The following is a 24,614-nucleotide window of genomic DNA, read 5'->3' as shown; positions in this document are numbered from 1 at the left end:
CAAAGCCCAAAACAAATGAAGGAACCTGAAACGAAAGTTCAGATTGAACAAATCCCAACTCCGGGACTCGCAAAAATAGAAATACTTATTTTAGAGAAGGAAGATTTAGGGAAAGGTAAAATGGATCCTCCGAACTCACAGAGACCTTTAGCTGAAAGAGCAAGACATTCGATCGCCACACGCGTTCTTGCAGTGAGCACATCCAGTCTTGACTGTGATGTGCTTCTGGCTGCGCCAACGGAGCCGGTGTCATCCGATATCGGCAGTAGGAGATCCTCCGCGTTTTCCATCGGAGGAACTGAGGGATCGATGTCGGATTTATCAGACACAGCGGAATTTGACATCGAGGCCTTCAGGAAAATGGAGAAAAGTAAGAAAAAAGGATGGCCTAAAGGAAAACCAAGGCGATAAATTTCAGAAAGCGAAAGATCAAATACCGAGATTGAGATTTTTATATTAAATAAAATTTAATTTTTAATTAATATAGATATAGATTTTTGAGATTATATGTAAGTGTTTTGCGTGTGATGTTACATGGCAAGGCCCCTTTACACCCTTTACACCTATGTCATGTTTTCGTTTAATAGATTTTGCTGAGGAGTATTTTAATTGACATCACTGAAAAGTTTCGTTTTGAGAGTTTTTTTTATTAAATTTTGTAAAAGATGGCTAGAAATGTTTTAAAATGACAAGGACCTTTACACCCTTGTCATGTTGTGTTTTTTGGGGTTTTCAATAACCCCTGACAACTCTTTTTTTAGATGCTATTTTTTGACAAGACGTCTTTCTATATCACCTGAGTTCTGTTTTCAGGAGAGGAAAGATATTTTGTATATTGACTATGTCGCTAGAGTTATTTGTAGTGGGAAGAAATATAATCTTTTTTTGTTGTGGAGTTGGTAATGACCATAGCAGTCGATGCCCCTAAAAATCCAACTAAAAGATACTGATAGGTAATAGCATAATCAGTTTAATTGAATGTTCATTATAATTGTATTATTAAATTTTAGATAATTTTATCTAACCAAATTTAAAATTACAAAAATTAAAAAAAGAAATTATTAATCTATTTAATTACCTCTCCAAGAAATTAAAATATGCATCTCCTGTTAATTTGTTTGGAAGATATCAGGGTTCTTTCTATAAGTGTATCTCCTACTATACCTACAGAAAAATATTGTTGACATCTTCTGTAATTGTAACAAATAATTCCATCATAAATATTCTAGAAATTAAAAAAAGGATGATTGAAAAATACGGCATATGAACAGTTTACTGAAGAACAGACAGCTATAGGAAAAATTATTTCACTAGAAGTCAGAACTCCTTCAAGATGATATGGATATAACTGTTGCCTGTGAAAAATATCCCATGTAGACATTTCATAAATTCGTTTGCGCAATACATAAACCTTTCGCCTTAGGTGTTAATTCCGCAAATGTTAATTTGCGGAAAACTGAGAAAAAATCAAATTATTTTGATCTAAACCTGGATAAGGAGTAATAGAGTCAAATAATTCAAAAAGACCTCATTAAAAAAAAATAAGAAATTTGGTTTTATAATAAATCATTCCAAGGTGTGATTAGATAAGAAATTCATTATAAAGTAATTTTTATCCAGGTGACGAATAAAAAGCTCTAAAAAATATTTTAATTTTGACATAATTTTACTTGCGGGAAATCAATAGCCAGATCGAAAAAACTTCCTATGAAGGCAGATACCCAAAAAATAGTTTTTGTCTCTTAACCAGCGTATAAAAATTTATTAGGTAATTTTATTGACCATCATTATCATACAGTAAGATTTAATTAATTCAGTTACACCGGTCTTTGAAAATTTTTACTTAAATAAAATACGAAAAAATCAGGTTACAACATACTGATGAGAGGGATAACAGACCACGATTTTTTTTTGAGATGTAGAAAAATGCCCCACATCTTTGTCGGGAGTATAGTTTTCGGGGTATGTCATACTGGGCTGTATATTCTTTGAATAGGTTAAAACCAGTTTTAACTCTAAAACAAATTTATATAAATGTAAAATCAAAAACTACAGAGAAAGAGAGTTTTGAAGGTTACCCACAGTTTAAGTCGCAGAGTGAAATGAAAATAAAAATGAAAAGGCACAATCCTTGTTGACAAGTATATTATGTTATGTTTATTCTTGATGAAAATGAAAAGTATATTGTGTAATAAAGAGGTCACAAATTGATGAAAATATATTATTTGTCTACTACAACAGAAAATTAAGAAATAATGTATTAAACAGAAAATTGATCTGCCTCCAATTAAGAGGAAATGAAATGAACTTTCTTTCTCATCTCTATCACATTTCATATGAAATTAAACTTCTTCTTCTTTTTCCTGTTTATCCTCCGGGAATTACCGTTCAGGTATTACTTCAGAGAATGATGTGTATGAGTGTAAATGAAGTGTAGTCTTGTACCGTCTTAGTTCGACTATTCCTGAGATGTGTGGTTAATTGAAACCAAACCACCAAAGGACACCGGTATCCACGATCTAGTATTCAAATCCGTTTAAAAGTACTTGAACACTGGAACTCTCGACTTCCAAATCAGCTGATCTGGGAAGACGCGTTCACCACTAGAGTAACCCGGTGGATTGCTATGAATTTAAACAGTATCTCATATTCTTCCACTCGGTTAATTTTTAAGTATTACTAAGTATACTCGTACAGTTTAGTTTAAACTAAAATATTATTGAATATAAAGGTATTGCCTGTCAAAAAAATGCGGTAGCATTTAATTTTCGAAAGAATTTCTTCACATCTTTCGCTATGAAAATCTTTTTTTAACTTTGATTTAAATAAATACACTTACCGGAAATATAGTTTTCTTGTTTAAAGTAAAAAATTCATAAGCATTAATTTCGTGTTTTGTATCCCGTACTTGTATGAACAAAATAATCTGAAAATAAAATAAATATAAAGTAATAGTTCTACGTAATAATATTCTAACCATTATTTTTAATGTGATTGATGGTAAAAAAGAATAAATTGAAGAAAAATTATTTCAAAGAATCATTTTCTTGATAATTTAATGAGTTTTTTCAATAAATTTAAATAAAAATAGCTTAAAATTATGTTTGTTATATTTTAGTAAATGATAATAATAAATATAAATAAAATAAAACACACCGGGGTAGTAATATCCTCGCATTGCTATTGGTTAATGGTTATAAAGAAGAAGGACGACATTGGAAAAATAGTACTACCGATTCTACTTACAGCGCTCTCGACCAATTTTTGTTATTTGATTGTTCACAATTTTATTTTGAATGAAATATTTTCAGTTTATTATTAACAATAATAATAATAATAATAATAATAAACAATTATACATTAAAAAAAAAAAATTGTTTGTAATAAATATATTAAATTAGATCATTCGAAGATGACATTGGAGAAGAAATTTGTTATAAAATTATTCTTCTCCAAGTGTCAAAGAAAAGACTAGAAAATTATTTCCGTTTGGACACGTAATTTTATTCTTTTGAAACTGTTGGCCGAGTTAAAAAATTTTCTAGGGAGGTAGATACCAAAAAAGTAATTAAAAAAATAAGCTGTTACAAAATTAATACTGAGAAATATTTATTTTATTAAATAACATAATTTTGAATAAAAACGCATTATTTTAAGCTAATATTCAATCAGATTAAAAAGGTTTTTATTATGAAGTTAGATATTCTACCACAAATGTTTTTTTTATAATTATTTTACAAGATTTGCAAAAAATATTTCTGTAATTAAAAGCATTTTTACAAATTTGTCACACATAAAGTATGTTAGTAGTAAAATAAGAATATACGTGGCTGGAGTGGTAGCGTCTCGCTCTTTCATCCTGAAGTTCCGGGTTCGAATCCCGGTCAGGCTTATCGTTTTCACACGATAATTTTCACACACTCTACAAATCATTCATCTCATCCTCAAAGTAATACCTAACGGTGGACCCGGAGGTTAAAAAAAAGCATAACAAATAATTTTGTTAAAAATGAAATATTCTTTAATTATAGTTGTCTTTCTAGAAGAAAAACTAATAGAATAAATGCTTACTCACCATTTCAGTAGAAAAGATTATAAATTGATTACGTTTCATTATTGTAATCCATCAAGTTAAAGCTTAAAACTTTTAACATTATTTTATTAACAACTGAGATAAACCACAAGAAACGCGTAGTTTATAATTAAAGAAAAACGCTAAAAAACATGACGATTTTTTTATATGTACTTTCTGAGTAACACTTTTTTTTATTTTAAATATTTTCATAGTAGATATAACAAATTATAATTTATTGAATATTATTTTTTAAATTTTTTATCCCCACATACAAAATTATAACCGCCAGATTACATTTTCGGTCAAAATACATATATGTAAATATATATACGTGTCCGAAAAATATTGATAGGGTTTCGTACATTGATAGGTTTGGAACAAAGATCAAAAAAAATATGAGACACGCCAAAATACGTCATATAACGAAATAAGAGGTGTGTGAGAAAAGTAATGAGATTGGTAACATAGCGAGCGATCTGGCAACGCTGTGTCTACCGGTCTGTGCTAGACCTGTTTGTTCTCCCTTCCACAAGCTCAGTACGAGTTTCAACTCCGTTCAGCCAATACATTATTTTTGACAGCGCCATCAGTGAAGTTGTGTTTTTGTTGTGTGTTACGAAAATGGACCATCGGAATTTAGAGCAATGTTGTGCAATCAAGTTTTTTGTTAAACTTTGGGAATCCGCGAGTGTGACCTTTAAAAGTTGAAATAGGCCTATGGGGAACATTGCTTATCAAGAGCATAAGTTTTCCGCCGGCACAAATCATTTTTGGAAGGCCGGGAACACGTTGAAGATCTACCTCGCTCAGGGAGACCTTCAACTTCAAAATCTGACGAAAACGTTGAGCGTGTGAGGGTTCTAGTGAAATCAACAACAAAGATGATGAGTGAACAGTTAAATTTAAACATTTTCACCGTACATCAAATTTTGACATGCGTTTTATTTGCGTATACAATGAGCATGATACATGCGTACATTTTAATATACTTACGTCTTCGTTTATACTAGAAGATATTGAATAGATGATTAGGACGTAAATCTGTTGCAAAGCAAAATTAATAGACGAAAGTATCGTAAAAACCATTCTGTCTATTAACCAATACGTGTTGAAACTACATATCAGGAACGTAGCTTCACACAGAAAAATCAATTCAATTTCAGATGTTCAATTTCAATTTAACGAGTACTACATCCGATTTTGACACCATTTGTATCTTTTTCTCAGTGACTTTTCCAACATGTTGATTCGAATTTTCAATTCATAAATGAAGAAAGAATGTTGTAAGCACTGAATATTAAAAAATACAATTGTAACGGTATGTGAAAAAATTAGAGTTAAAGTCCTACTGATGGACCATGTAAGTTGTACAAAATAAAATAAGGTTGCAAATATCAAGAATCCACTGGATAATAATCCCATTAATGACCATAGATATCTATAGTGTTTTATTTTTCTTAATTTACATTTCGGTTTTAGTATTTTGCAACGGCTATCAAAATGATTGACCTATTTATAAAAAGAAATCATTTCTGAATTTCTTATTAAACTGTAGACGGCTACAGTTATTGTGAGAAAAACCGAATTTTTCAACACAGATTGATTGTTAAGAAGAAAATATTTTTGAAAAATTTACGGGATGCACAAATGATTTTTGAATTTATTTCACTTGTAGTTTTTCTGTAATTAACTTTTCGTTTTCTTCTAGCATGAAAAAAATGATGAAATATTTTAGAAAAATATTCTGTGAAGATAGATTAGGTTTATTTTATCTGTATCTTATTAGGTTAAAAATGTACTTTTTATCAAAAGAAACCAATATCCAAAGTTTTGAATTTTATTTTCACCACTTCCTATTTCATTATTTGTAACGGAATTCTTTCCCAAAACTTTACATAGAAGTGTGAGTGGTCGTATATCAGCATAAAATAAACCTAATCTATCTTCACAGAATATTTTTCTAAAATATTTCATCATTTTTTTCATGGTAGAAGAAAACGAAAAGTTAATTACAGAAAAACTATAAGTGAAATAAATTCAAAAATCATTTGTGCATCCGGTAAATTTGTCATAGTGAATAGTAGTATAATGCTTTACTTCTGTATAAAGTAAACGTTTTTATTTTAATAAATATTTGAAAACAATTTCAAATATGTTTTGATTGATGGAGCGTATCAGATCGATTGTTACATTTATTATATTTATATTGATATTAAAATACCTAAGCTTATTCAAATATTGAAAATTAATTTGCCTAGTATTTTTTTTTCTTTTACTTGAGTATTTCTTAAACATTTTTTTAATATAAAATTATATATGTGTTTATGAGAAAAATACATTATTTATGTTTTTAATTACAACTTTCTCTTGTAATTATTTTTAAAATTAATATTACTTTCTAGTTGATTGAATTTACAGTAAATATCTAGGAGACGATTTTTTCCGTGTTTTTTAACTTTTAAATTACGTCTAAAACTTTTTTAAATTAAAATCTAATGTTGTTTTTTGAATTTTCTTCTTTTTTTTTGAGGAAAAATTTATTTTATACATTTTGCGGCAGGAATTTAGGGATACTTTCCTTCATACTACGGCAAGAATGGGATAATATAAAATTTTGTTTTATTTCCCTGCTACTAGTCTATATTTTAAAAAAAATAGTAGTATATTTATTCACAACAATGGTATCGTAGTTACACAATATACGTTTTAAATCAAACTTTAAATAATAAATGTTATTAAATATTAAATGTAGTTAAAAATAATTTTGGGCGGTAAATAATATTTACAATATAAGAGTGGAAAATACAGTAAAACAATAAATAAATATGAGAATAAATGAAAAATACTATAATACTATTGTAAAAAAAATTCACAACAAATAAATAATTCAATAATAACAATAAAAAAAATATCAGAAATTATTAGTGAAAAAACATTTTATGTACATTTCGCAATGTATATATTTAATTTAATAGGCTTACAAGGAAGTAATGTCATGTCCACATCAGATTTTTACAAATGAGGTAGTAACTAAATTAAACCCAATCATCTTATCATTAAACACATTATTTCGTTAGTTATCATGAAATCTTGGTTAATAACACCTTCTAAGCAATCAGGTTGCATCACAAAATGATTTTGCTGTATCAGGAGATAGAGCAAAAAAAAATCAATTTTAAAATTTGGAAGTTGATTTTTTGAATTTTTTTATTATTTATATATGCAATGTAGGTAAGAGATCTGCCATAGTAAAGTTTTTGTTGTTTTACTGTTGTATTGTGATCGCGAAAAATTTCAGATTTCATCGGAAATAATCATTTTGACCACCCATGAATCCACTTTGACTAGTTTCGGCGTGACGTATGTACGTATCTCGCAAAACTCAAAAACTATTAGACGTAGAATGTTGAAATTTTGAATTTTGGATCTAGTTACCACCCCTTTTGATTGCAATTAACTGGACCAAAAGTGTTCAAAAAAGCCCAAAATAAAAAAAAATTGTATTTTGGACTTTTTATTAACTGCAGTAATAAGCCCTCATTTAGAGCTTTTCAATTATATATACGTATGTGTTCCTACGCACTACCGACTATACCTCCACCCCCGACAACCCACCTTTCTTGGTACAGTTGTTGTGCATTACTTCAGGGAGGGGGAAATACGACCTCACACACATTCAGACACCAGTCAACACACACACCGACCTCACATCCACAAGATACCAAACATCATACTAAAAAAACTCACCACACACTCCACGACAACCAAAAATAATTCAGAATACACACCTCACGCCGCATACTCCACACGTTACATCAAAGTCAGTCACATCCAATCACATAAACAAACACCTTACAGACAATTAAACACTATACTTACCTCAAAACAGTATAAACAATTAAACACTATACTTACCTCAAAACAGTATAAACAATTAAACGAATAGTATAAAACAATTAAACAGTATACTTAACTCATGGGTCACCATCGCCATCGGACGCGGGAGCGGAGTGCCCACGACCTCATCGCACCCAAGCTACCCCCAGTCGGTAGTAATCTGGCAGACGCATCACTTTTCAGTCTTCGAGCAGGCCTTCAAACGTGGGTGCCGAATCGCATCCTGGCGTCCACCCATATTCCAAGGTATTTTATGGCAGTCCTTGAAACTATCCTTTGGCCTTCGCTTAATTGTTGTAATGACAACAACTTCCGTCTTACCTGGAGCCATAGTTAACCCGACTCCAACCATCCAGGTTTTGATTGTAGGGCTCCAGGTTCTAGGCCCGGATATATAATACTCCTGCAGACCAACTAAGAAAAATTGCTGGGCTAAGCCTGTCACATTACCGTACTAGGACAGCCCATCAATCCACACTCGACTGTAAATTAGTTACAGTAACTTACCATATAGGACCAGACCTGAAATCGCCTCCAGCATCCACTTTTTACGAGAACGGGCCCGTAATTACAAGGCTTTCTACCTAATCTGGGTGGAAAGGGAGCGCGTCACGAAAGATAAGCTTACAAACAGATCGATCCGTCGGATCGATCTGCCACCAAAAACTTCTTTAGATCGAAATGGAATCCCAAAATTCACATAAACCGTAAATATCAGTCAGATTTCTATTTGTTACCCACCAGTCAACTACAAAGACCAGTAGTAAAGGACTGATGTTCTTATGCTCCAATAGGCAGGAGGGTAATGCACTCTCCGGCATCCTTGCGTTTCGATCCGGAGAAGAGTTTCATTACAGTGTGCGATAAACACGAGTATGGTTTGCGATAAATGTGATCACATTCTCGAATGCGAGAGCCTTTAGAGTGAGTGTACGCGCAACAAACTAGCGAAGAGTGTTTCACAAGTATTCAATTACTGAACTGCAGTTAAGTACGAGAAGTTATTCGATGAGTTCTTTATGAATAATGGTCAAAGTGAATTCATTTATAAAAGTGTAAGCTATTTGCTTAGTATAAAACATATTTAACGATATATCATTTTTTAATTTCATTCAAAAAGTATACTGAATTTTGCGTAACATTATGTAAAAACAATTTAGTTAAATAAAATAATATTTTATCTAAATATTAAGAGATATTACGGGTTTTATGAGTAAACTTCAATCCGTATAACTTTTACTAAAATAATGAAAAGACAAAATAATATTTAATATTTTTAAAAGGTTTTTCGTAGATTTGTTGAAACTAAGATATAGAAATTTGGATTGAAAAAAAATTACATAATCAATGCTATTAATAAAAAGAAAATTCTAATAATAAATGACCTCTTTCATCATTAGCAAATAAATTGAAAAGTTGTGCATGATGGTAAAACAAAAAAGTAAATTTATGTCGAATAGAAATATGACAAATAGTATTAACTATTTACTTCAGATAAAACAATTAAAAATACTGTACATACTTGTATATCATTATTATTGAATGTTGTCAGCTTAATTACTACGAAGATAGGCTTGATTTATTTTTACAAGATTTTATTTTATTTTACAACATTCAGTTACATATTTATGTAAAATATTTGGAAATTTCATAATAACGAAAAATCTGGAAAAGAGAAAAAAAAAATTGATTTTTTAATATATACTTTGCGCTTTAATATAAGAATACATTTGGGGTTTGTTAGTGTGATTTAGTGGTTTTTATTTTATAACTGTGAATGAAGTAAATTTATCTAAGTCTTCCGTAAAAAAATATTTTTATAATTATTCTTGTAATAGGGTATGATTTAATAATTGGATTTCAGAACGTACTTTGTATATTTCATATGATGCTGTACTATGAAGTGAACGAAGTCAACCCGGTCAAACTTCTAGAACATAGTGTTACCACTTAAATAAAGTAAATTGTAAAAGATTTCGTTCAAGTCTAATTCTTACGGAAAAGTCATTTCTTTCTTTGCTGCTTTTTCTCCGGAAAAGCGAGATAACCATTTTTTTTTTGTCTTCAGTCATTTGACTGGTTTGATGCAGCCCTCCAAGATTCCCTATCTAGAGCTAGTCGTTTCATTTCTGTATACCCCCTACATCCCACATCCCTAACAATTTGTTTTACATATTCCAAAGGTTGTCTGCCTGCACAATTTTTTCCTTCTACTTGACCCTCTAATATTAAAGCGACTATTCCAGGATGCATTAATATGTGGTCTGTCTCTTCTTTTAACTATATTTTTCCAAACGCTTCAATCTTCATCGATTTGCCGCAACACTTCTTTATTTATCACTTTAACCACCCATCTGATTTTTAACATTCTCCTATAGCATCGCATTTCAAAAGCTTCTAATCTTTTCTTCTCAGGTACTCCGATCGTTCAAGTTTCACTTCCATATAAAGCTACGCTCCAAACATACTTTCAAAAATCTTTTCCTGACATTTAAATTAATTTTTCATGTAAACAAATTATATTTTTTTGACTGAAGTCTTGTTTCACCTCTGCTATTCGGCATTTTATATCGCTCCTGCTTCGTCCATCTTTAGTAATTCTAATTCCCAAATAACAAACTTCTTCTACCTCCGTAACCTTTTCTCTTCCTATTTTCCCATTCAGTGGTCCATCTTCATTATTTCTACTATATTTCATTACTTTCGTTTTGTTCTTGTTTATTTTCATGCGGTAGTTCTTGCGTAGGACTTCATCCATGCCGTTCATTTTTCTTCTAAATCATTTTTACTCTCAGCTAGAATTAGTATATCATCAGCAAATCGTAGCATCTTTATCTTTTCACCTTATACTGTTACTCCGGATCTAAATTGTTTTTTAACATCATTAACTGCTAGTTCTATATAAAGATTAAAAAGTAACGGGGATAGGAAACATACTTGTCGGACTGCCTTTCTTATTACGGCTTCTTTCTTATGTTCTTCAGTTATTACTGTTGCTTTTTGGTTCCTGTAAATGTTAGCAATCGTTCTTCTATCTCTATATTTGAACTCTAATTTTTTAAAAAGTAACCATTTTATTTTCATTATAACTCCGTTAGTTTTCATGCTAATGACTTTTACTAAAGCTAATTTTAAAGATATTTTTAAGTATTTTGAAAAATATTGTTTAAGTTTTTCTCGAAAAATTTTTCATTTTTCCGTTATGTAACTTTGTAAAGTTCGACTTCAGTTTTCGATGAACAGAACGTTACCTTCAACGAGGCATAACTCAGTTCGTACTGCATCTACAGAAATAAAAAAAAAACAAATCTCTTTATTATTTTATAAGCTTCATTTTTTTTAATGTTTTTGATAAAACGTAAGGTTTTTTTGTGAAAATCGTTCAATAATTGGATGAAAAATCAACATTTTCAACACGAATAACTCAAAAAGTATTGACTCTACAAAAAAATTTTTAAGGACTTTTTTGCTTAGAATTTATTTTTCCATCGACCTCTGCGGTTATTTTGAATGCAATAATTTCCACCCCCCAAGAAGGGTACCCACAGGTTATCCACCCCCAGAGTAAAAGCACACATCGGCACTATATAACCTTTGTTCCTTGAGTTATACCTTAATTACTGTCAAAATTTCACGACAATCGGTTTTATCTGAAAGAATTCTGAGTGAAAAACCATCAAATACTGGACTATTAGAAAAAAGTGAATACTACTTAATTTGATTTAATTAATGGTTATAAATAATAAATACAGGATAAACAACATCCTTAATGCAACAAACTACTTGAAATATTATCAAAGAAAACAGAAATGAAAAATAGTTTACAAATATAAAGAGTAATCAATTTCAATATCATAATATGATACAGAAATGAAATAACATTTGAAACTAGTTTTGAAAATAAACAAAGAATGCTTTTCATAAATCACAGATCGTAATATCTTGGGTACTTTTATGAAGGTATCTTCTTCTTTAAACAAATTCTTTTTTTCTAACGTACATTAATTAATGAGTATGAATCATTAACAATCAAAGTTGAAATAATCCATTTTGATGGAAACATATTCTTTTTTACTAAATATTCAAAGGTATATATTCAGACTGTAAATTTATCCTTACAGTGTTTTATGAATGCTGCTAGTGATTCAGCAGAAGCATGTTGTTATTGTGAAAGCATTATATTGTAAAGTTCTCAGGATGCTTTGCTTTTTGCTTCGGAATTAAAATAGAAAAGTAAAATAAAAGGAACAGTAAAAGGATTGTTAATATATAAACAGTTAACAGTATCTATTACTTTTTTTTATTATATTTTATTAAAATTTTTATTCGTTACACAATTACATATTTAATTTATTTTTCTTCTAATTTTTTTAGATAACAGCTGTAGGATACTAGATTGTACTACAACAGAATTAATCATCAACACCATTTTTAATGCTTCAAATTGTAATGGTTTCTCCATAACTGTCTTCTAACACGAAGTCTTCTACAGATTCCTAAAATTAAACACAATAAAATTAAGTAATGTACAATTTAATGAATTACATTTCTTATAATTAAGAATTATGTTATATTTCTGGGAGATTTCTATTGGAATATAGGTAAACATCAGTCATCTGTGAACGAACAATTCAATAAATTAATGTTTTTGATACTAACAGAAACAATATTAATAAGAAATTTAAATTATAGAAGTATCAAATACATGTGGCAAAAAAGTTTCTTGCAAATTTTGAATAATGGGAAGATAACAATTAGTACACTTTCCTATGAGAAATAAGATCATAGATGATCTATTTGCATTGCCTTTAATGTAATACATTTTGAAGAACATTCAATGGAAAGGGATTCTTTTTCTCATCACTTGGAGTTAGAAATTTCATTGGAGAATGTGGTATAATGCGCTGCAGTTTTAAATTGATTACTCCTTGAGGAGTTAATGAGATAGCATTTTTGTTAATTGCAGCCACTCTATCTCCAGAATGCTGAACCAGTTTCCGTGAAATATTTTTCAAATTATTCTTACAGTGACTATGTCAGCAATGGAAATCCTGATTTGAAACAAGATATAATAATTACCAGGATAGTTAAGTAATCTGAGCAAAACTCTTCTTCAGAAATTTAGCCAATTTTTAATAATTAATGAAATAAGTCTGGATAAGAAACCTTTTGGAAATAAAGTGTGGATTAAAGACGGTCTGAAAATAAAAATACTGGATATGACACTTTGATTAAAAATAATGTAACCTAACATTAATATTAACAAATTACATTTTTATTCTGAAGGAAATTCCAAAAATTATATTCCAATTAATCCAATAATATAAAAATAGTTGGCTAAAAGTTTTAAGTGCTGAAACTTACAAGTGCTGGAAATCATAAATGAATACAAAAGATGTAAACTCATAATAGAAATAAATCAAATATCAATGAAATAAAACTAGCGTAAAATAGTTGTAATTCCTACAAGAATAAAGATTCATTAACACTATCACTCATATTAAAAGGCTGTATTATTTTGCTAGGCTACATTTAAAAAAATATAAATTTTAAATAACTGAAATGTTGTTGCTGAACACATTCGACATCTTCCATTTGCCCACCCTCAGTTACATCTTCAGTTTTATCAGCATCTGTCATTGCACGGCCAAAAATTAAATTATGGTAAAATCTGAGTTGAGGATCATTCTCCCATTGTTCATCAAAAAGCAACAGAACAGCTTCTTCACATCATTTACTTTTGCAGTTTTCAGTGGAGCATGACGTTGCAACAATGGCAATTGAAATGTTTCAAATTTGACACCATTTTTCACCACTGTCTTGTTTCTCCCACTGTCTGTATTTATACCAGGACCCTCATTTTACAAATGCTTGACCACCTCAAACTATACTACAAGTTATACTGAATCTCTCTGTAGTGGAAACTTTAAGTGTCAATATTGGTTTTTTTCATAAAATTATAGGAAATTGTTTTCCAGTCAAAGACATCATAAACTCCAGATATTTTAATCACACAGTTTTGTGGTTGGAAAAAATTCCAAATTATTGATCAAGGTAGATTATTAATGTCTTAAACTATCTCTTAAACTTAAACATCTTTAAAATTTCCTTCTTGATTCTGCTGAAGACAATCAGGTGACATGAATGAATGGGTTGGGTGCTGGGAAAGTCAAAAAATTATTTTTATTTGGGATGGAGCTTCAGAGACCAACCAGTATCGCAACATGAAAATCATCACACTATTTCAGTTTTTCCTCCAAAACCGTCTACAAAAAGCTTTACTGTACAAATATCTTCAAATTAGAGTTTTTCAAATGGTGGGAAAATGGCTAAGATAATTTAATTTGTGCCTTTCTTTCTGAGATTTGGTTTTTTGTCTTTTGATGTTCCCCAACAAACAATAAAATTATTTAAGTAAAACTGTCTGCTATAGTATCAGGCCTGATCTACTATTTTTGGTAGAACTTAGTTCTTCTAGCAGTAGAAAGACAATACATGTTCATCTTTTTCTTCTTGTTGTAAGAAAGAGTAAAAGATATCTGCCCTTTTCTTACGAATTAGGAATTTAGTCTGAATTGAATTGTCACCTGCTTTTAATTTCAGTTCAAATTGGATGCATTTGAGCAATTGTATATAACTGATGAACCAAAGTTGAGATTACAATCTTAAAAAAAATGTAAAAATACAAATATGGTAATTTGAGTTCTTTTCCTACATTATTATTGTTATGTTTCATGAAACTCAGCTTTTGAGAAGTAACTCAGGAAATACTACCTCATAATATTTGCTGACCTGCAGTAGTATTTTTCTAGATGGCAAAGGCAAAGGCATGAATGACTTCACAGATACGTACATTTGAGTTAATATGATGAAGAATAGTTAATTGAATCTGATATAACTGGAAATCATCTAATTTTAAGGTATGACTATAGTACGTAATTAAACAAATTTTCATTCTTTGTAGGTTCAGTTTTTTTTTAACTTACTATCATATTTAACTATCATTCTTGATTAAAAGATCAATAGGCCTCTCTTCTTTGCACCTTCTGCTGATCATTCTAGCACTGTTGTAGTCAATCTTTCTCCTCATGATATTTCTTGGCCAATTAGTTTTCCTTTTCTTAATTAAGTTTGTTCACGTTCTAATTAAAATTTTAAACTTGTTCTCTCTCGTCATTACTTCTTCATTTTCTGATTTTAGGATTGATGCTCCTACATGATCTTATTTCATTTCTGCTTAATGATCTTTTATGGAAAAATCATTTATCTTTCTATCAGATCGGAACACTTCTATTATATAATTCTTCTACAATTTAAGTATATCTATTTTTTTTATACATAGTTCATATCATCCATTCTTTCTAAATCTTCTTTATCTGAGTATTCATTTGCAAGACAGTTCTCCTTTCCTTTTTGTGTTAATCTTATAAATTCATTAAATAATTTTCTGCAGAACATCTCAAATTTTCAACCGTACTGTTTTTTTTTATTACTTGTTGTCCTCCATTTTTTCTATCTGTTACACAAAATGTACAATGTAAATCATTACAAGTAAAACTTTTGTTATAAAGCTATTAAATATCAGGAAAAGGCTAATCAGATATCTTAAAACTTACAGAATTATAAAATATTCTTTGGTTTAGACAGTATGTAAGACCAACATAGCTAGTTTGTGAAGAATAGTAAGTATTTAATTGATAACCACTGATGGTGAAGTTTAACACTTTGTACTGCAACACTTTGCTCTTTTGTTTTAAAAAGGCCTGCAACTGAAGTTTTATATATTAGGAATAAATAATTAAAGGATATTTATATAAACATTAATGAAGTCTTAAATAAAGCTATTAAAAAAAAATTATGATCAGGAAATAAATTTAAAAAAAAAATACAAAAAAAATTACAAAAATATATTTGATTACATATAAAAAATTATTTTTTAAAAAAGATTTTATTTAATTAATATTAATATTAACATTAATAAAAAAGGAAACAAATTAGAAAAACCCTCTAAAAAGTAAAAAATAAGAATTAAATCAAATTGAGAATTTCAAACAAAAAAATATAAAAATATAATATATTAACAAATATAAAAATGCACTGAAAAGTAAAAAATAAATTATATAAATATCTAATAAATAACGAATAAATAAATGTTAATAATTATTAAATTTTAAAATTAAAAGTAAAGAAAATATCTAGTTTTTTATAATTTATTTAAAACAACACAACATTTATATTTATAACAATAATACTTATTCGAAAACATTGTTATAAAAACTGTGCCACGCTTTTATTTAACTAAATATTTTCATTACTTTTAATTTTAAAATTTAATAATTGTTACATTTATTTATTTATTATTTACTGTTTATTTATTAGATATTTTAATACTTATTTTTTACTTTTTAGAGGTTTTTTCCATTGATTTACTTTTTTTAACATTAATAAATGTTAATATTAATATCAGTTAAATAAAAGCTTTTTTAAAAAAATTATTGTTTATATGTAATCATATATTTTTGTAATTTTTTTTTTTTTTTTTTTTTTTTAAGACTAAAAAAGTAAAAATATTTATTTTTACACATCGAAGTTCCATTTGTGTACCAAATTTCAATCATTTTCATACGATAGTTCATGAAAAATGAACATTTTCAACTAAATGCATAGGGGTAGCGCGTTGTGACTTGGGGGTGGGTCATATCATATTCCGACACCATAGTGCTGTATTATCATCGAAGTTACATACGTGAACCAAATTTCATTGATTTTCATATGATAGATTGAAAGATATAGCAGTTGCAAGATTTGATTATTCCTTAAGCGAATTAAATAAAAACTTTTAATAAATACATTCTTTAAACATAAGTGCACTGGATGGGGTAATTTAATGACTGCATGTAGCGAACTTGTGTGTATTTAGCACATAAACATACACACTATATGTATTGTGTTTAAGTAGGGATTCTATAGTCCTAGTTTGAGATAGTAAAGTTATGAAGAAGGATAAAAATCCATGGGTAGGTCCATAATTTAAGATGTACTGATCAAATACCAAAAATACATTAACTCAAGACAATCCTCATAGTGTACTCAGTATGGATTCAATAGACATCCAGCTAAACATTACCATTAAGAAATCATCACAGATAAGGAAACAAAGGATAGTAGATAAGGGACCAAATCCTCTTCTCTCCATTGACTTCAAAGCAAGCTCATCCAAAGGAGAATTTTAAGTTGCTCTTCAAGCAGTAGCCATCTATTCAATCAATAATTCCTTCAGGAAAATGGGGTAAATTTATCAGGATAGAAACAGCCCATTAGTGATAAATATATGCTTTTCTCTTAGATACTAAGGAATCAGCTGAGGACTGGCTTGAGTTTTATGAAGAATTAGTTACCTGTGCCTTGATTTTTTTACATGTAGAACAATATAATCTGAAATATATACTATTCAACCAAACCCTCAATTTAGGGTATGCTTATAATTATTGCTTTCGAGATAATATTATGAAACAAAATAAACAAAGAGCAAATATGCAAACTAAAACTAGTAATATTAAAGAGTAGACAGCCTTTTGATATTTGAATTTTTGAGATAAAAACAAAACAAAATTTGTTTGTTCTTAACAAATAAGGGTTTAATAATGTATTATTCTAATAATACTACCATAGAAATATATTATATATCATATAATATAATATTTTATAATTACGATTATATTATATTATTAGCTAAAACTTTTTGTACAGAGAAAAAATGTACTACAAAATGTTTAATTTAAATAAATGAATAGAAAATATATTTATGTAGTAATTTTAACTTATTAAATATTCCACTTAATAAAGAAATCTTTTTAAGGCATCCTCATTCTTATCTACTTATACTTAAAATGCACAAAAACGTTAGTTACTGTTTATAAAATATTAATACTATTATTTTACAAAAAGAAAAACCTCTGGGAAAGACATTACAAGTGGAGCTGCATAAAAAACTTTAATAAATAATTAATTGTATGAACATTATGTCAATATCACCAGACACAATCATATATTGCCTTAGTCGTACTGAAATTTTTTAATAAAAAATATACAAGTGTACACATGAATTATAAAGCTATGATTATATAACTGCTGTGAAATTGGAAGCTCACATAATTTTAAGTTTGTCGTGCCATAAACACAACAGTCTCAAGAACTACCATAGAAGTAAGTTGAATTTCCAATGAAAAGTAAGGTTGAATAAGAGCAACCATTGATTCAATGATTTACACAAAAAAAAATTTCACAGATGCTAAGAACAAAATTATATGACAACTTATAAATAAATTTTCCTGTATATATTTTTTAAAAGCATGAAACCAAGAAAAATTGTTTTATATTTTCTCAGCACATTTAGATTAAGTTAAAAATGTTAGACAAAATCATGATATGATTGACAAACATTAATTAATAATTCATACTTACATAAATTATAAATTTACGTGTCTGCATAAATTACTTTATGATTTCTAGTTACAAAATATTTTCTTAAGCTCTGTGAGGTAAAGGAACTTAAAAATGCGGTATATGCCATTTCAAGAAAATTAACTTGGTATAAAAGTGATATAATAAGGGTGAGTTTCTGGCTTTTTAGCTGGTCTTACATGATCTAAGTTAATTTAACTTTCCAATGGGTTTGTTGTAATTCTTTTTAAGTTTTGTTGGCACATCTACTACTGTTTTCAGCATATAAATTCTTATTACTCTCTAGTATATTGTGTATGTTTTAAGTAGATTTCATACGAAAGCTTCCTATTGTAATGGGTACTGTGATTCTACTTCTGGACAGTTTTGACATATTTTAGCGTTTCACATCCCCAAGACCCCAAAGCCACCGTCAGTTCAAACGTTTATATATATATATTTCACTTTCTTGTGGACACGACAACTACCATAATTTTGCGCTATCACTTTCAAATTGATACATAAAATATAACGACCCAAAATCTCGGTCGAGTTCATAAGTGAGTAAAATCGGAACATGGGGGTGGAAATATGCACCTTTTTCAAAAAAAAATTGCTATAACTTTCTTATTAAGTAAAATATTGAATTCCTTTAAAGTTCCTACTATTCTTTGGATAAGGACCTAAAAATTATCTAAGTAAAGGTTTTTGATATCACCAACCATTGCCCAGGGGGTGGAAAAAAGTGGGTTTCGAAGACAAAAAAATCATACCTCCCTTAATGTTTACAGTATCAAATTGGTTTAAAGTGGTCATTAGTCCTCTAAACATAACCTAAAACTTTTATCTGAAACAATTTTTGATATGATCAACCAGCAAGGGATGTCCAAAATGTTGCTGGAATTGTAAGAAGGTGGGGCTTGTCGTATGCTAAACATGTGAAACTTTTTTCACATACAACCATTTCGTATTGAGTAAATTTTAAGTTTTTCTTAACTTTAAGGGGGAAATCTTTTTTATTTCCTACTTAACTTCGGTGAAATCTAACTCTGCCTTCCATCGTGCTAAAAGCGATTTTTTTAAATAGGCTAAAAAACATTATCTCTTCTAGTCTCCTCAGAATGATCATGTGCTCTCACCCTCTCAAATTAAAAGAACTGTAATTGATAGTAGACAAAATGTTCTTTTAAAAATGATTTCAAATTTCAGAAAAATTAAGAAACACATCTAAATTAAGGTTTAAGACTTTTGCTCCTGGAAGCTGAGTGCGCTCACTTGCTTCTTAAATAGCAACAATTTAAACACTGCAATATCAAAACCGTTTATTTTTTTCAGTGTGTTTTATATAGAAAAAAATTAATAAACAGTGGTGGTAGAGTTTCCAACCCTTTGTCTATGAAGACCTCTTGCTTCCTAGCCTTCACAAATATAAAAAAATGAGAATATAGCAATATTAGAATCATAATTTTTGAAAATGTGTTCAACCTTCTGAAAAAAAAACATTAATGTCTAAGTTCATTGAGTATTCTTATTCCAACTTGGCTCTAACCCCCAAACCTCTTGCAGAAAATGTAATTAATTAATGAATGGATCTTGAACTATTATAAAAATTATAACAACCACATTTTATAAAATTATATTCTACCATAAAGAAAAGATTAAAATAATGGTGATGATGAAGTCTGTGCTTAATTAAACACAAGGAGTTTCACTTTCCAGTTTCTTGAAGTATTTGAATTGAAGAATCATAATATTTGAATTACTATTCTCTAAAATGTATTCTACTTTAAAAAAAATGATGAAGCATGTACTTTAATGAACATATATTTCACTGTTTTTGATTTTTGGCCAGCAGGTAATGGGATCAACTAAAAATTTTCAAATGAAACCAATGGTCATTTGATGTAATATCTTAAAGAGCTTGGTTGGACAAAAAAATTATACAACTAAAACTGAATTCTAATTGTTCAAAACAAAATATAAGTGAACAATGTGTTTGTTTCAGATAGATATAACTGCAATTGCGTGCTTGTTTGATTTAGATAAATAGTACTAAAATTGAATGCTCCCAATTAAATTTTTTGTTATTTGAGGTGTCCTGATTCTCATTTTAGATATCTTCTACAATAAGAGATACTAACTCAGTAAGCCCCAACTTTGAGAATTGGCCTTGTTGGTTGAGGGGGGTAAAGAGGCATCTAAATGATTTTAAATGGGACATATGGTCATGTGATACGTCGATTCACTACAAGACAAGCAAAACGGTATAAAGTTACATAAACTAATTTCATTGTAGAAAAGTTTTTACCATGTGTGATTGTTAAAATAGTGGCATATTCTGCTCTCTCCAATTAAGAATAGCTTTGATGCGTAATAAATGTATAATTTTTAATTTCTGAATATGTAGTTGTACTGTTAGGTATAACAATGTACGAGTCATAACAATATTACAACTAGTAGTAATGGTATTTAGTATTACATTGTACTATACAAGTGAAAGTATGATAATCAAGTTAAATTTTGCATCTCAGGGTTTTGGAAAATTTTGACAATTCAAAAACAAAAACAAAAATGTATCTATAATTTTAGCATTCAAATTTTTTGGAAAGTTATATGCACTGGAGAAACCAATTTGGAGAAATTTATAAGAATGATTTTTATGTTTGGGCCACTGATGCCAATTCATTTTGATCACAGTAAGTCGAAGATGTGGGGAGATATGGCGACCTTGGGTTCTGTATCAGAAAATTTTACTCAAAAAGCAGAATAATTTTTTTACATAATTCTTTACACACATACTTACATACTTTAATGTTTTAGTTAAATTTCCTTCAATGTAGCAGTCTGTTGAGGGCCAAGCTCTAGGTAAATAGAGAGTTACATATCCCAGCTTATATATATATATATATATATATATGTGAGAGTGTATGTGTATGCACACGTGCGATTGAAGCAAATAATCCATTTTTTGTAGTTAAAATTTTTCTTTTCCTAAATATTTGTAGTTATAATTTTTACTCTTTTAATTCTACTTATGTATGCTTTGAATAAGTGTTTACTTACAGGGCTATGAAATTTACAAATGTATGAAAAATCTAATTCAAACTGTATCTTCTTATTAAGAAATTCATCTAACTTGTCTTTTAAATCTTTATCTAAAATTGGAGTTAAATATTTTATATTATGATACATTGAGTGTATGCTGTTTATACGTAAAATACATCTGCAAACAAATAAAATATGAAAGAAAACTTAGTAAATTATATAATTTTTATTCACCTATAAACACACAAGTTTAGGTTATTATGTATCATGCACAAATATGATTATTATATTTTTGTATGAATTTGTTTTTTAATACACTTTAAAATATTTAAGTCCTCAAAAATTGAAGTAAATATGTAACTAACATGTACAATCAAAACTGATTAATGTAAAATTGTAATTGCCTATAAGTAACTATAAACTTAGTATAATCAGTAATTTATATGTATACAGAACGTTTCATAATGTTCTTAGAAGTTACAAAAATTCATTACAAAAAAAGTATTTCACTTACCTAAATAAAAGTTGTACGTGGTGATAGGGGGACTCAAACAGTTTTCGTCTAACAACATCTTTTCCTGTAACTGTAAACAAAAATCGGGCTTACGTGTTTTATCTCCATCAGCAAGACGCTGGATTAATTGAAAATGGTACGGTTTGCATAATAAACGTTTACGAAGGACTCTCCACACTGTTGTTTTCGGAATTCCTAATTCTCTACCTGCAGCCGCAGTCGATTTTGACGGGCTGCGAATGAAACTTGCACGCACACGTTCGACATTGACTTCTGAGGTTGATGGACGACCGGTTGATTTTCGCTTGCCAAGCAACCGGTTTCACTGAATTGTTTATACCGTGCACGAATTGAATTGTCACTTGTTGGCTCCTTATGAAATTTCAACCGAAATGCACGTTGCACAGAAATTACTGACTTTGACAAGTGAAATTCTAACACACAAAACGACTTCTCGCTTCCCATGGCAGCCATTTTTTCTACTGTCGACGCCTAGCGAGCAAATGTCCTAGTATATGTGGAAAAAACTATTTGAATTACTCTTTCGTACAGTACTTGTTTTATTCTTATGAGTTTTTGTTAATGAATTTTCAAAACTCCGTAGAACATTATGAAACGCTCTGTATAAATGAAACCCATTATTACTTTATATCTAACTCCCCTATTTCCTGGATGAATTAAATTTAGATTTATTATTTCCAAAAGTATCAAAATCATTTTTTCATCAAAATTTTTCAAAAGTGAAATAAAATAAGGGGTAAAAATTTGAGAAAAGATGAGAATCTATGTGTAGATTCTGAAGAAATAACATTGAAGAAATGTGTAGATTCTGAATCAGCATATAGATACTGATGTATGTGTAGAATTTGAAGTCATTACTAAATAACGTAATATTAATTTTTTCCTCACGAAGTTGATGGTTATCATGTTTATTCTAGAAATAAATAAAATAATTTAAAAAAAGAAGAAGGAAATCAAATATCCAACTGAAAATAATAAAAATAAATTAAACTAAAAGACTAAAAAACAAAAATAAAATTAAAAGAATGTTCATTAAACGTAAGTGATTGTTACTTCCAGTTGGGAGTTAAACTATAAAAGGGTGCTAAGTACAAAACAACTAAAAACTTGAAACTAATAGGATAATTCTATTAGATAATAAGCTACTGTTAAGAGATGTTTCTTGCTTACACTAAAAGAAATAGGTACTGATCGATGGGAAATATTGAATCATGGAATATTGGACTTGTGTACATGATAACACCAAAATTCTTTGACCACCATTTCAAAATTATTCCTACAAAGACAAAGCTGGACTTAGGTAGATGACGTAGTCTCCGTATACTGTGGAATCTAACCGTAATAAAAGGGTAATTCATATCTAAAAGGTAGTTTTTTAACCATACAGAAAAGTTGCAATACTCGTATTAACCAGTAATTTCTTTAATTTCATCCTCAAAGGATCTTTCAATTTATTAAGCGACTGAAACATGAAAATAATACATTTTTGATAGTAACAAGGAAAAAAACACAAACAATAAAAAAAAGTGATTCGTGTAAGGAATATAGCAATAATGAATGAGGTTGAACAATGACAAAATAAGACAGGTAAATAGACCTGTTACATTACATTTGCTACTTCCTGAAATAAACAGCCAAAATTAAAAGATGCGCAACAGAAGGAAACTGTGAAATAAAAAAGGAGAGAAACTAAATATTTCATTGCTACAAAATACTCATAATGTATTATATAGATCACATCAAAAATGGGTTGATATGGAATGAACTGATGAAGCAGTTGCAAAAGCGGGTGATTATTAGGATTGCAATCTGAAATACGAGTGAATAATTAAAAGATTATGTTCTTAATTACCTTGGATGTTTTCCAAGTGTTTGAAAGAATTTTAGGAATCAATATATATTCTAATATGAAGATTTATTTAAAGTTTTATCTTTATACAATAGTCAAAAGAATGACACAAGCAATTGTGGTTTCATTTGAAATTTTTTATTTACAGAAAAGCTGGCATTAAAACAACCAACATGTTCAGGACAAAATTGTAAAAAAGATTTATGCTATCATAAACTTTGTACCCTGATCGAACTACAAATTAAACTGACTAAATTCAGCGTATGTTTGTTCAAAGAGCAGGTACATTGAATATAATTAATACAATTAATAATAATCAATAACATTCAATAAATTGAACTCTAACAAAAATATGGTTTTTTAACTTCTCACGGAGAAGTTTTTTGGTTTTTCTTATGCGTTACTTCTTTTTGTGACCGGACCTGCTATAATTACGAACACATCCCCAAAGGAAAATCAGGGGACATTCATTCCTTCACATCGTTTTCATATTTGTTCTGATAATTGATACCAAATTTTCGGTACTGCATGCCACACCTGTTTATATTAGAGCAGACCTCGTGATGTTATCAAGGGACTTTCTTTTGTATGCTGCAAGAACTTATAGAACTAAAACGCTGTATGTTCTTTGGTGTCCTCCCTTCCCCAAAAATCGCATTCAGATGAGGATGTCAATACCCGCCCAGGTACGGTTTGAAGCAAACGTCACCAGTTAGGAACCTGGTCAACTCGTACCTCAGTTCTCCATGCTTGCGATGCAATCATCTCTG

General features: G+C 29.2%; 1 protein-coding gene across 3 annotated transcripts in view; it reads right to left on the bottom strand.

The window, feature by feature from the left end:
- Positions 1–12,262: 12,262 nt before the first annotated feature.
- LOC142333047 (uncharacterized) overlaps positions 12,263–24,614 on the bottom strand; it is a 65,879-nt gene continuing 53,527 nt past the window's right edge. For 2 of the 3 annotated variants that reach the window (XM_075379849.1, XM_075379848.1), the window contains 3 exons: positions 21,479–21,638; positions 15,589–15,741; positions 12,263–12,468 (listed from right to left, as the gene is read on the bottom strand). In XM_075379849.1, coding sequence (XP_075235964.1) covers positions 12,412–12,468; positions 15,589–15,741; positions 21,479–21,638 — 370 coding nt within the window. In that variant the 3' untranslated portion in view covers positions 12,263–12,411. The remainder of the gene's footprint in view (positions 12,469–15,588; positions 15,742–21,478; positions 21,639–24,614) is intronic. The other variant, XM_075379850.1, reaches the window with a different exon arrangement.

Source organism: Lycorma delicatula, chromosome 12 (genome assembly GCF_047948215.1).
Source record: "Lycorma delicatula isolate Av1 chromosome 12, ASM4794821v1, whole genome shotgun sequence".
Taxonomy (NCBI): Eukaryota; Metazoa; Arthropoda; class Insecta; order Hemiptera; family Fulgoridae; genus Lycorma; species Lycorma delicatula.
This window is presented reverse-complemented; position numbering and strand designations above follow the sequence as displayed.